At 41.4% G+C, this 14,706-nt stretch overlaps 1 protein-coding gene across 1 annotated transcript; it reads left to right on the forward strand.

The window, feature by feature from the left end:
- Positions 1-1,283: 1,283 nt before the first annotated feature.
- Positions 1,284-13,902, forward strand: LOC122920950 (chymotrypsinogen A-like). Its single transcript, XM_044270789.1, has 7 exons — positions 1,284-1,335; positions 2,925-3,028; positions 8,799-8,878; positions 9,420-9,498; positions 9,663-9,843; positions 13,064-13,197; positions 13,741-13,902. The coding sequence occupies exons 1-7, from the start codon at positions 1,284-1,286 to the stop codon at positions 13,900-13,902; spliced, it is 792 nt and encodes a 263-aa protein (XP_044126724.1).
- The last annotated feature ends 804 nt before the right edge of the window (positions 13,903-14,706 follow it).

Below are 14,706 nucleotides of genomic sequence, written 5' to 3' on the forward strand. Positions count from 1 at the left end.
GAAAACCACGGAAAACAACTGTGGTGGATGACTGAAGAATTCTTTCCCTGGTGAAGAAAACAAACTTCACAACAGTTGGCTAGATCAAGAACACTTTCCAGGAGGTAGGTGTATGTGTGTCAAAGTCAACAATCAAAAGAAGACTTCACCAAAGTGAATACAGAGGGTTCACCACAAGATGTAAACCATTGGTGAGCCTCAAAAACAGGAAGGCCAGATTAGAGTTTGCCAAATGACATCTAAAAAAAGCCTTCACAGTTCTGGAACAACATCCTATGGACAGATGAGACCAAGATCAACTTGTACCAGAGTGATGGGAAGAGAAGAGTATGGAGAAGGAAAGGAACTGCTCATGATCCCAAACATACCACCTCATCAGTGAAGCATGGTGGTGGTAGTGTCATGGCATGGGCATGTATGGCTGCCAATGGAACTGGTTCTCTTGTATTTTTTGATTGTGACTGCTGACAAAAGCAGCAGGAGGAATTCTGAAGTGTTTCGGGCAATATTATCTGCTCATATTCAGCCAAATGCTTCAGAACTCATTGGACGGTGCTTTACAGTGCAGATGGACAATGACCCAAAGCATACTGCAAAAGCAACCAAAGTTTTTTAAGGGAAAGAAGTAGAATGTTCTGCATTGGCCAAGTCAATCACCTGACCTGAATCCGATTGAGCATGCATTTCACTTGCTGAGGACAAAACTGAAGGGAAAATGCCCTTAGAACAAGCAGGAACTGAAGACAGTTGCAGTAGAGGCCTGGCAGAGCATCACCAGGGATGAAACCCAGCGTCTGGTGATGTCTATGCGTTCCAGACTTCAAGCTGTAATTGACTGCAAAGGAAGTATTAAAAAGTGAAAGTTAGATTGTGAAAGTATGATTATGTCCCATTACCTTTGGTCCCTTAGCAAGTGGGAGGCACATATGCAAACTGTTGTAATTCCTACACCATTCACCTGATTTGGATGTAAATACCCTCAAATTAAAGCTGACAGTCTGCAGTTAAAGCACATCTTTGTTTCATTTCAAATCCATTGTATAGAGCTAAAAATGTTAGAATTGTGTTGATGTCCCAATAATTATGGACTTGACTGTGCAACATGTTTTGCTCTTATCTTTGCTGATTTGCACAGCAGGTTGCCTGTTCTATATTAACTCAAGGCCTCTGATAGAGAGTTTAAAAAAATCCCTTAAACTTCTAATAAGCTAAGCTATAACTCAATTGGCTGTTTGAGAGAATATAAGTGTGTAAAATTTGTTCCAGTGCCACATTGAATCACAATGGCTTTCCTCTGGCTCCTTTCCTGCCTTGCGCTGCTTGAGGGTACTTTTGGTAAGTTTCAGAATGCCTTTATTATAGAGGATCTGTCACTAGAGTTCACAATAAAAACTGCATAGATTATATAGGCAAAATATCTTATGCATGATATTGTACATTAAAAATACATATATATAGCAAAATATTTCCAGCCCACCTGCTCCAATCTATAGGCGTGCAAATAACCCTGGATCAGGGAAACACTTTCTTGAAAACTGAAAAATCTAGCACATGCACTACAGATAAAATCCAGTCTCTTTATTATGATTCTTTAAAATCCCATGATTTGATCAGAAAGCTTTACTGTCTACGCGTTTTGACAATCTGTCTTATTCATGACCAACTTGCAAAAACAAGCTTCTACAAAAGGAAAAATGAATCAACAATCAAATACAATTGTACAGATTGTACACAAATCATGCCCTTTGGAATCCTGTTATGCAATAAGATCCAAAAAGACTCCCTATTATAAAGCAGCCTGTTTAGATCTTCCCCTTGCAACGGTTTTTTAACCCTTTCAATACCAGTGATTTCAAGATCTGCTGTGTTACCTCCATTTACATCTCTAAAATGTCGAGACAATATGGGAAATGTTTACTACCTTCGAGTTTGAGATGTCTGAAAGATGTTTCCTTACTCTGGTTTATCCGAAGTGCATGTGCTGGATTTTTCTTTTTTTTTTAAATACATATCCAGATGTTATCAAACATTTTATGAATCCAGCAAGAGACTGTGTAGGGTCAGAAAGCTGTGAGAGTCGGGTGTATTAACAAGCTAAACTCGATTTCTGCCTACTTAGACTAAGACCCTATTCACAAGACCATATGTTTGTTCCGCACCCCATCCACATTTTTAATGATTTGATGTAGACCCATTAATTTCAATAGGGCGGCAAAAGATGCAGACAGCACACAGCATGTTGTCCACAACAGTATGTCCGGTCTTGAGTGGGATAGAACATGTCCTGTTCTTATCCATTTTGCAGATCAGAATAGGCATTGTTACAATGGGTCTGCCAAAAAACTGGTGCAAGACAGACGTCATCCTTATATTTTGCAGATCCACATTTAGCAGACAGCAAAACACTTACCGTCGGGTGAATGGCAGTGTGTGACATCACCGAACACACTGCCGGGCAGAAGTTTCCGCCCGGCAGTGTGTTATTGAAAACAAAAGAGACCTTGCCCTGCGCGATTTAGCGCAGGGCAAGGCAGCATATCGGAGCATGAGATGCTCCGATGCTAGCCTCAGGGGGACTACCTGGGTGAAAATAAGGGTATGTGCTGAACCCGGACAACCCCTTTAATAAAACATTCTGAAGTTCCATTACCTTCAACTCTGTTGCCACTGTACGGTTTGATTTCCCAGTGCTGTCAGTACCTACAGTACCTAAATAAAAGACAAAATTAACCCTGGTTTACATACTGTACATCAGACAGCTATTATGACCTGAATTTTTTATACAATAGTCTCACCAGGGTCTAAAAGATCTCTTTAATAATGTATGGGGTTTACATTGTAAAATTTTGTAACAAATTGTCTTTTAAATTATTTTTTGTATAGCAATTTCTTACAGTGAAAAATAATTATTTGTTAATATTTAGGCTGTGGTGTGCCAAGTATCAAGCCTGTTATTACTGGCTATGCCAGAATCGTGAATGGTGAGAATGCCGTTTCTGGCTCCTGGCCATGGCAAGTGTCTCTTCAGGTATGATGAATGGTGTTAATATTTTTCCAATGTTTCTTTTTCCATTAAAAAATGTAAGTAATACAATAATATATTAGGTTCTTTTCGAGCTACTAGAATGGCTTTTGAATCCTGACAGATCACTTGAACTTTTAATTGGGTCTGTTAGATTTCCCTCAGATATCCAGAGGTCTGGACAACACGAATAGTGTTACAGACTATGTTGTTGCCACCTATAAAACACCTTAATGCCACCACAACCATTACTGTGATGATATGAAATGTTACCACAGAATTAGTTATTTAATAGTAGTTTCAATAAGTTTTTATTTGCAATGAGTATGCATACAAATACAAAAAATGACATAGTAAAGGTGTGTTCCTTAATATCCAACTTGTCATGTGTCAGGCGTATACATTTATAAAATCTGGTAAATTAGTCATCAACTACATTTTAACTTGCCCTGTGTTTCAGCCTTTGTTTTCTGTGCTCAGATGACACTTATTGGTAATAATGTGGCGTAAGTGCTTGATAACTACATAAGCCACCTGTTATGGGTAGCCACCCTGGATTGCATTGTGTGAGCAAAAAACAGTTTACAGTGCATATAAAAATTTACCAACTGCACTACCTCCTTTGTTGAAGGAGTTTGTGCCTCCTTCCAGCAGCCGGCTATTACCTTTTTTGAAGCATTGAGGATATGGGCTACAATCCACCTCGCTTCATGCGGGATCTCCTCCAAACCCAAGCTCAAAATAGCCAGTTCCAGTACTAGTGTCAACTGTAGACTCGTCACTTCTCCCAACCTAATAGATATATCTGTCCAGAAGTTGCTGACCGACAGACACTGCCACCACATGTGGGTCGTGGTGCTTATGTGTCCACAGCCTCTCCAGCAGAGAGGGGAGTAATTTGGAATGATGTGGGATAACCTATTCGGAGTTAAGTACCATCTGAGTTGAATTTTCCTGTTCTGTTCAGTGTGATTCATACATCTAGAACACTTCATAGACCAGTATAAAGCAGCTGCCCATGAGGACAATGAGAATTCCTTCCCTAACTCAGCCTCCCATTTTAACATGAAAGGCTGTTTTCCCCCACTATTAGTTGAAAGTAGGACTGAGTATCATACGTAGAGGCTTAAGCGGCAAGTGGTACCACCTTTGAATAGCCCGTACAATGGGTCATCTCTGTCCACCGATGCCTATGGTGGAATTTTGGAAAGCAGGTACCGAATCTGCAGGTACTGATAGAAAAGTGAGTTAGGTAATGTCAATTTAGAGTGTAACGTCTCGAAGATCTACTAGCACTGAGTTACTAAAAAGGCATTCCAGAGAATCAATACCGCATTCCAACCATTTGGAAAGAGAAAGTGTAGGGATGTGGTGTTCAAGGACCATAATAGGGAATGTACTAGTGTCTAGATATGTGTGTGCTCTGGTCTTGTGCAGTCTCGTCCAACCGAAAAAAGTGACCTGCATGGTGTGCAGCTTCAGGGGGTGATTGTACGGTTTTAACCCATATGCCGCTTTCAGAGATTTTCTTTTAACAAAATGCTCCTCTATGAGCAACCATTGATGGGGTACAGCTGGACACCACCACTCCATGGCCTGGTCCAGGAGATTAGCTAAATAGTAATTGTACAAATCTGGAACTCCCAAGCCTCCCAGACGGAGTGAAGGATGTAATCTCTTCTTAGTAACTCTAGGCCAGGAACCATTCCATAAAAAATGCAGCATATCCACTTGCAGTTGCTCGATTAAATATTTCAGTATCTTAAGGGGAATGCAGCTAAATGTATATATAATTTTTGGCAGGATTAAAATTTTTGCAATCCAGGATAGCTGTACCTTAGAATACTTGGCATAATCTTTCTGTAATTTTGATCTTAGGTTTTTAAGATTGGAGGTACCCAACTTAGAGATAGAATGAGTTAGTTCCACCCCCAGGTAAGCCAATGATTTCTCAGCCCAGTTATATTGAAAGCAGCTACATATGCTGTTTTTCAGTGTGTCTGGAACATTAATAGTTGTTGGTTTTATTAACATTAAGCTTGTAGTAAGAAAGTGAGGAATATTGAGTTATAATCTTGGAAGCTGCCTCTAAGGATCTTAGGGTTCCGATAGTGTCAAGATAACATCGGCAGCGTAGAGCCTGTTTATGTGAGGACGCTCACCTTTTGAGATGCCTGAGATCTCCCTACATGTACGAATAATTTCCGCTAATGGCTCCATAACCATGGTGAAGATAAGTGGCGATAATGGGCACCCTTCTCTGGTGCTGTTGGTGATTGAAAAACCTGTTCCCTGTTGGATTTTAAGGTATTGATTACTTTATCTGAAAGGCCCTTGCTCTTTAGGATCTCGTTTTCAGGATCCAGGCCGATAGTTTGAAGAGACCTGGGTTCTGATGTAAGATTGGTCCCTGTGAGAGAATATCCTTCTAAAAAGGTATCTGAAATCGATCTTCCAAGGATAAGATTTTAAGGATGGAGAACCAAGTTCTCTTGGGCCAATATGGGGTAATTAGTATTACTGTCACTGGGTCTGTGAGGATTTTCTGCAGAACCCTGGGGATTAATGCCCATGGAGGGAACGCATATGCAAGATTCCAGTTCCATTTTACTGAGAAGGCGTCTACTGCCCACAGATTTTTCTCTGGGATTCAGGGAGCAAAACCGGTTGATCTTTGTATTTCTTTTTGAGGCGAATAGGTCTTTTTGTGGTTTTCCCCCACCTGGTTATTAATTTCTGAAATATATCTGGATTTAAGGACCATTCCCCTGGGTCTACAGTCTGTCTGCTTAGAAAATCTGCTTCTGTATTTTTTGATCCCTTCAAATGGATGGCTGTGATAGATAGAATATTTTTTCTGTTAGGGATATACATTTTTGGGACCTTGTGCCTCCTTGATGCTTCAGGTAAGCGACTGCTGTTGTATTGTCTGAGAATATTATTAGGTGTTTTTTGCTTACTAGACTCTGATTTTAATTTTAGACTTTCCCAGACCGCTCTTAACTCCTTGTAATTTGACTGGTTTTTATTTCTTCCGGCCACTTACCTAGCCAGTGTGAAGAGGCCACCATTGCACCCCATCCTGTTGAGCTTGTGTCTGTTTTTGTACTCCTGGTTCTTTTTGCCAGATTACCCCTCTGGCTAGGTTGGTTTCTATATTTCACCAATTTAAATCTAGTTTTATTTGCGGTGGGATTTTTATTATCTTGTCTAAGGATGACTGATCTTTGCTCCAATTGTTTAATATCCAGGATTGTATGGTCCTGGTGTGGGCTTGGCTCCAGGCAACCGCTGTTATGCAGGAGGACATGGTCAAGGTGCTGTCTTGAGTTTGGAATTTTCCTATTTTCCCTACAATGTCTTTTATTTTTTTCCTGAGGTAGTGATGACTTCTGAGCTACCGAGTCTAGCATCACCCCGAGGAATCTTCTGTTGGATGATGGAATTAGGGAAGATTTTTTTTATTTTTTATTAGCCAACCCAAGCTGGAAACTTTCTGTAAGAAGGTTTGCGTCTTTGTGGCTGCTTCTGAGTTTCCAAGTAGAAGGAAATCATCTAGTTATGGAAAGATTACTAGTCCTTCTTTTCTGAGGAAGGGTAACATCTCCACTAACAGTTTCGTGAAGACCCTTGGTGCGGATGAAACGCCAAAGGGGATGAAAATGGTGAATTATGTGATCTGGTCTTTGTAATGCGAACCGAAGATATTTTTGTGAATTTTTATGAATAGGAACATGATAGTATGCATCCTTGAGATCCACAGATGTCTTATAAGCACCCTTTTTTATTAAAGGAACGATGGAGGAGATGGATTACATTTTTAATTTTTGTACATGATGGTTCTGGAAGAGCCATCCGGTTTTTGAACTAAGAGTCTTGAGTGGAAATCCTGTTTTTCTTCTGACGCAGGGACCTATTATACCTTGCCAGATTTTCGAAAGAGTATTGGGATCATGAGACGTTATCTGGAACGTTTTTGGTGGGGTAGAGGAAAACTCTATTTTGTATACATTTTTTATAATTTCTAGAGCCCAAGGGTTTAATATTGTGGCTTCCCACTGGGTCAAAAAAATCTTTTAACCTCCCCCCTACCCTGGCGTCATTGCTTTTCGCTTGGTTTGTTTTGGGGGTTGAGGAGGAACCCTCTTCCTTTGCACTCCTTCTGGTAACTCCAGCGACCAGTCTTTCCTTTACCCCTATATTGTCTCGATTGCTGACTGAAGGGGCGAAAAAACTTTCTTTTTTGTTCTTCAGGGAAACCCTTCTTTTTATCTGCAGCCTTTTCTAATATTTTATCGAGTACCGGCCCAAAGACATATTCACCCGAGAATGCTATGGAGCAAAATTTTGATTTGGAGATTTTATCACCTCCTCCCCAAGATTTCATCCAAAGTGCACGCCTGGCAGAGTTTGAGAAGGCAGCGTCTTTGGCAGCAAATCTAACTGATTCTGCGAATGCATCTGCTAGAAATGCCGTTGCGGATTTTAAGAGGGGAATGGACGGAAGTATTTCTTCTCTAGGGGTTTTATTTTTTATATGATATTCAGCTCATTAAGACAGAAATACATGGCTCTAGCCACTGAGGTAGCTGCGATATTTGTTTTCACCCCAAACATATACGCCTCCCAACATTTCCTTAGAAGGGAATCCGCTTTCCGTTCCATTGGGTCACGTAACTGGGACGCGTCCTCAAAAGGCAGGGAAGTCTCATCAAAAATGTTTGATTCAGCAGGGTCAAAGAGATGCCTCTTTCTGAATTCTTTAGAGACCCCAAGTCTTCTTTCAGGATCCGCCCATTCATCAATGTTAATTTTTAATATTTTCATTCATGGGAAAAACCGTAGCTTTTTTTGTGTGTAATCCCCTGAACATTTTGTCCTGTACCCATGGTGTCTCTTACAGCCTTAAGAAGTTTATCCATTTCTTCAGAGGAAAAAAAGTACTTTTTTTCATCATTCTCTACTATCTCCCTCTCTGACAATTGATCATCTTCGAAATCGTGTTTGAAAGCTGATGCCCCCTCCTCCATGTCCTCAGCATCTGAGGATGGAACGGATAACATTGGCTTTTTAGTAGGAGGTGCGTTTTGAGGGGGAGTAAGAGAGGCCAATGAGAATCTGATTTCATCCTGAATCATGGATCTAACTTCCAACATGATAGACGGTTGCTCTTCTTTCAAAAGGTCACTAATGCAATTATTGCAAAGTTTCTTCTTATATCCCTGAGGTAATTTTTTTGAACAATTCACACATTTGTTATATTTTGGTTTAATTTTAATTTCCTTAACACCCTGATAAAAGAAGAGCAACCCAGAATCAGGCCATGTACTAACTTCAGTAAACAAACATTAGAAGAAAAAAGGCAGGTTTCCCACTTGGAGACTCATTGATGGAGTTACCGAAGGTGGGTCTGCGCAGTCCATATGGGTGTCAGGAGCCTCAGGAGCCGACATCGTTGCTGAAGACAGATGAGACCCTGTCTGTGAGCTGCCATGCTGTTTTGAAGCTCGGTGTCTGACGTCATCTCCGCTAGTCCAGCATGATGACGCGCCCTTTATCAAGCTCCACCCCCTTCTGGAACTAGCCGGGATCTCTGCAGTGTTCTGAGCGACGCCCACATGCAGCGTGCGGTGTCCCACTCCCGCTGTGATTACACGGTGTTCCTGTAGCCCACAGGGTACTTTAGATCCAAAATGTCTAGCTACGTTAGAGAAAACTGTAAGATGCTGTAAATGATAGCAATCAATGTAGTGACTTACATTTTTGGACCCCATAGGACTACACTGGATTCCACTTCTGTGGTGGTTCCCTGATCAACAGTCTCTGGGTTGTCACTGCTGCTCACTGTGGTGTCACGTAAGTTATTTTACAGTTGAATTTAAAAGGCATTTCATATTAGACATTTTATCTGACATACTAAAGTTTAGGGCGACTGTGGAATTCTATCCAAGTTTATTAAAGGGCTTATCCAAACCTGCTGGAAAACTCACCCACAATGCCTGGGCCCCTCATACATGTCCTTCTTGATCCATGGCTGTTGCTGCATCTCCCCAACGTGAAGATCACATCTGTGGGGGGTGCGGGGGGGGGGGGGGGGGGGTAGCAGCCAATAGAAGACTGTGCTGCTCCCCTTAAGTCATGTGTGATGTCACAACGGATGTTGAGATCTACATGCCGGGGAGATAAAGCAACAGCCGTGGAAGGATCCGGAAGGACACAGACGTTGGGGACCAGGTAAGTATTCTCTGTATGAGGGGCCTGGGCATTGTGGGTTGGTTTTCCAGGTTGGATAAATGTTTTAACCTGGTGCCAAATAGTATGTTGTATTATTTTTCTGTGTCATTGACGTGGTACCTCAGAGTAAAACCATGAATATCTGTGACTCTCTGGTACACAGAACCTCCCACCGTGTAATTCTGGGTGAATTTGACCGTTCCTCCTCTGCTGAGCCTATTCAAACCAAGACCATTTCCAGGGTAAGCTACACTAAAATGGCTAAACAAATACAGACATAAACTTACATATGGAAATATATCACAAATGAAGATGCCATGAATGTTTTGACACATCATTTGTAAATGGAAATCAGATGTAATTGAAAGTGCTAACTACATATATAACTGATGTGGTCTTTTAACAGGTCTTCAGACACCCCAGCTACAACTCCTTTACCATTGCAAATGATATCACTCTCCTGAAGCTCACCAGTGCTGCTACATTCGACAGCCGGGTCTCCCCTGTGTGCGTTGCTGCTAGCGTTGATGTATTCAATGGAGGAGAGAGATGTGTTACTACTGGATGGGGCTATGTAAATGCTGCATGTAAGTTTCCATAATTACAGACAGCGCTATAAGTATATAGGAAACATTGGGGCATATTTATCAAAGCATTTACACCTGCTTTCTGGTGTGAATAAGCAGAAAAATATGACATTCAGGATGAAGCCAAACTGTGGCCCTGGTTTTGACACATGCGTGCCAGTTTTTGTTACAACCAATATTATAGTTTTGTTGTAATACATAAGACACATTAACATCTTCATTACTGGAGTGTTTCCCTCCATTCTATACCTGTCACCGCCAGACAGGTATAGAATGGACAGACGTTCTTCAGTACATCTTGCTTGAGGTTCTTTTGTTTTGCTTTCGTTTTGTCATCTCGTTTCCCTCTCAGCTGTCATCTAGTTGCACTGATTACATCCCTTTATATCCCCTCCCATACTGCATCACTTTGCGGTTTATACAACTTCCTGAATTGTGCTCACTGCTAGATGCTGCAACTGCTGGTTCCTCAGTTAAGTCTTTTCCTTTATTTGTGTTTTCCTGTTGGCTTGATTCTAGGTGACCCTGACTCCCCCAGTATTAAGTGCAGGGAGCCGGGGGTCGTGTCCCTTCACTATTGTAGGGTTTTCATGTGTCACTCAGTCTAGGTACGAGGGCATGCAATTTTCTATCATTAAGATCTTTGCATGGGCTGAGCAGTCAGGGAGAGCTCTAGGGCTTTTATAGGGCTCACCCATATGTTCCTTAGTTTGGGATCAAGTCAGTTGGATCTTTATTTGTGACTTCTAGTTTTTCAGTTTTAGCAATGGACCTATCTAAATGGAAAAAGCTAAATCTCTGAGCCAACATACATGACTGTATTTGATGCAGTCAGATCAGGAAGAGGTTAATTTGCAGACTACAGGCTTGCAGTTAGTTTTACAACCACTAGGGGGTGGTCTCATATCAAGAAGATTTCTCCCCTGTCTTCTTTTACACTTTACACTGCAATGGATCATTGTAGCACCATGCTACAATGATGCCACACAGAGGGACCGCTTTGCCTGGTCTCAGGAATCCTTAATGTGACTGAAGCTATGTAATGACAGCATGGCCACAACGATCTGCAGGGTCACGGAGCGGCGACAGATTGGAATGTAACCCAACACTTTTATACATCGGGTTACAGTTAAGAGCTTACCGCCATGACATATGTATATCGTCATGTGGCAGTGAGCAAAACGTTAATATACACTTGGATAGACACTGGACACTCATATCAAGATACTGACAGTTACTAATATTTCTGTATACAGTATTATTTAAGCAATTTCTACATAGTCTAAAGAGTAAGAAGCAATTAACCATTAATGGACATTCACTAAGAATTATGTGCCAAATTGTGCAGAAAGTTGAGAACATAGCATAACCCAGATGTATGATGTATTTTAGATAGTAGATAGAATTTTGCTCCTGTCCACACGGTTTTGAAATATATCTAGATGTAGAGTTACAGCAAGAAAAAAATAACCCAACGATATGTGATTGCTGCAGCTAGAGAAACCCCCAAGGGTGAACAACCCATTTAAACACGAATGAAAAAAGCTACTTGGATTAATATTTTTTCTTTTATTTACTACTTCCCTGCAACTATATGACTATACGTCAGCAGTAAGGTCTTTAATGATTGCGTGCGTTTCAGAGTGGAGAGTGTAGCATATCTGCCGGGGACCTCCGTTTTCATACCCAGGACTAATGTCTACAATTGGTAATAAGCTGATCATGAACATTTATAGTAACAGATGCCGGGGTCAAATGTGACCACGGAATCTGAGGACTGAAAACCCTGAAGCGCTGTGCTTGGAAAAAATTGCAATTTTTTTTTTTAAATATAAAAAGTATAAAAATGCAAATCACCCCCATCCCCCCAAATTAAGATGCAAGTAAATAAACAATACAACAATAAATATCATAGGCTTCACTGCATCTGAAAATGCCCATACTATTAAAATATACAATATTTACCCATATGGCAAATGGTGTACCGGAAGAAAAAAATCTAAGTGGCCGATTCGTAATTTTTTTTTTTGTTGCTTCACGTCCACAAACAGATTGAATAAAGTGCTAAGAAATTTATACACACTCCATAAGGTATCAATGAAAAGCACAGATCGTCTCACAAAAAAATCTGTGTATGGCCTCATGCAATCGACCGTGCCGTTTTTTGCAGTCCGCAAACCGCGGATCTGCAAAAAACAGAAGCCGCTCGTGTGCCTTACGAAATTTGCGGAACGGAACGGGCGGCCCATTGTAGAAATGCCTATTGTCTGAAAAACGGACAAGAATAGGACATGCTATATTTTTTTTGCGGGGCCACGGAAGGGTGCAACGGATGGGGACAGCACACGGAGTGCTGTCCGCATCTTTTGCGGCCCCACTAAAGTGAATGGGTCCGCACCCGAGCCTCCAAAAATGCGGCTCGGATGCGGACCACAAAGACAGTCGTGTGCGTGAGGCCTATGTAGGAGTTTTTCCTGACCTCATTGAGGACATAAATATATAAAACAAATACAGTACAAATCCATTTTGATAACTTATTTTGCTGTCAATCTGAAAATTAAAATAATGATTTTGGGGAAAAAAGTTAGATTTTTCCTTTAAGTTTTTTACAAATAATGCTAAATTAAGCAGCACTATGTGACATAATCAAAAGCAACATAAATTACTTAGGTAGCCCGACAAATAAAATAAATTAGTGCTGCTCAACTGCCATGTGCTATATTACAAAAAAAGTGTATAGTCATTTAAGGGGTTTTCCAAGATTTTACTCAGTGATGACCTATCCTCAGGATAGGTCATCAGTATCTGATCGGTGGAGGTCCAACACTCAGGACTCCCACCGATCATCTGTTTGAGAAGGCACCAGTGCTCGCAGTAGCATTGCAGCCTTCTCACAGCTTTTCCTATGCCATGTGACGACATGGTCATTGGACATTTGGTCTAGGTGAGCTGTAATACCAAGCACAGCTGCTATACAATGTACGGCACTGTGCTTGGTGAGCAAAGAGAAGGCTGCGGTCCTCACAGGAGCACTTTTCAAACAGCTCACCGGGGGGGTCCTGGGTGTTGGCCCCGGACTGATCAGATACTGATGACCTATCCAGAGGATAGGCCATCAGTAGTAAAATCTCGGATAACCCTTTTAATGGCTTCTCAGGCCTAATGATTAAGTTGGTTAAGCTTAATATCAGTTCCTTTATTATGCCTTTGTTTTTCTTAGCACAAATAACTCCAAGCAAACTGCAGCAGGTCGCTCTGCCTCTTCTGACCACTTCTGACTGTCAGAGACACTGGGGAAGCAATATCCTGAGCACCATGATCTGTGCTGGAGCATCTGGGGTCTCCTCATGCATGGTATGATATCATAAGAAGCTTTTGGTCCTACCTAAGACATTGTCATTGTGAATTAACAGAATTAGGCCTTTTACATGTGTAATTTCTATTTCTCACCCTATAAAACTAGTCCTTTTGATAGTCAGGCTGCTGCCACAATAATGGCAATCTCACATCCTATGATCCTAGGTTGTACAGACCGTCAGTATGCCTTCTATGCATTTCCTCAGTTAATGATAGTATGCTAGGGAAGAATAGGGCTCCACAGAGGTGTATTTGAGTTATATTTATACTACAACTCTGTACAACCTGGAGTAATATTACAGAGTTGCAATATAAATATAAATATATATATATGCCTGTGCACAGGACATGAGGCCTTTTCCAAAGCTTGTTGATCTCACAGATAGGAATCTGATCCCACCATTGGCACTATATATACAACACCTGCATTGAGCCATAATGTGGCAATATACATCATATTTTGCTAAATGAATTCCCAAGAGACACCGGGACATGAATAAATATGTAGGATGCTCACATTTTCTTTGAATTCTTCTATAGGGTGACTCTGGTGGACCTCTTGTATGCCAGAGAAATGGGGCTTGGACCTTGGCTGGCATTGTGTCCTGGGGAAGCTCTACCTGCTCTACATCTACTCCTGCTGTGTACGCTCGTGTGACCGCTCTTAGAGCCTGGTTGGACCAGACAGTTGCTGCTAACTAAATTTATCTCTATGAATATTAATCATTAATAAAGTTACCACAATGATATTATATTGTGTTACAATTTCTTGTGTGTGTTGTAAAGATTAATAGAAAAGTAATTCTAGATAAGGGCAAACATAAAATTGCCCATTAAAGAGGTTTTCTGTGAGTTTTACACTGATAATCCATTCTCTGGATAGGTAATCAGTATCTGATCGGTGGGGGATGGTACCCGGCACCCCAGCCGATCAGCTGTTTGAGACAGCCTTATCTCAGCAAACCAAGCACAGCATCGAACATTGTACAGTGCCGATGCTTGGTATTGCAGCTCAGCCCCATTCACTTCAAAGGGACTGAGCTACGCCTAGGTCATGTGACCGATAAATGTGACGTCGCATGGCCTAGGGAAAGCTGCGAGGCGGGTAAGGCTACTTTTACACTCATGTTTTGGCTTTCCGTTGGTGAGATCCATTATGGGGTCTCACAAGCGGTCCAAAACCAATCAGTTTTGCCCTAATGCATTCTGAATAGAAAAGGATCTGCTCAGAGTGCATCAATTTGCCTCAGTTCATTGGAGGCGGACACCAAAACGCTGCTTGCTGTACGCTTGACGAAACTGAGCCAAACGGCCGTCCTGTCACACAATGTAAGTCAATGGGGACAGATCCGTTTTCTCTGACACAATCTGGCACAATAGAAAACTGATCAGTCTCCATTGACTTTCATTGGAGTTCATGACGGATCCGTCTTGGCTATTTTACAGATAATACAAACGGATCCATTCATAACGGATGCATGCGGTTGCATTATTGTAACTGATCCG

This window comes from Bufo gargarizans, chromosome 10 (assembly GCF_014858855.1).
Source record: "Bufo gargarizans isolate SCDJY-AF-19 chromosome 10, ASM1485885v1, whole genome shotgun sequence".
Taxonomy (NCBI): Eukaryota; Metazoa; Chordata; class Amphibia; order Anura; family Bufonidae; genus Bufo; species Bufo gargarizans.

What these genes read in the sequence shown, in the direction of transcription:
- LOC122920950 (XM_044270789.1), top strand. Translation starts at nt 1,284, where the DNA reads ATGGCTTTCCTCTGGCTCCTTTCCTGCCTTGCGCTGCTTGAGGGTACT. An exon ending in GGGCTATGTAAATGCTGCAT is followed by an intron (nt 9,844 to 13,063) that starts GTAAGTTTCCAT and finishes TGTTTTTCTTAG; the next exon opens with CACAAATAACTCCAAGCAAA. An exon ending in CTGGGGTCTCCTCATGCATG is followed by an intron (nt 13,198 to 13,740) that starts GTATGATATCAT and finishes ATTCTTCTATAG; the next exon opens with GGTGACTCTGGTGGACCTCT.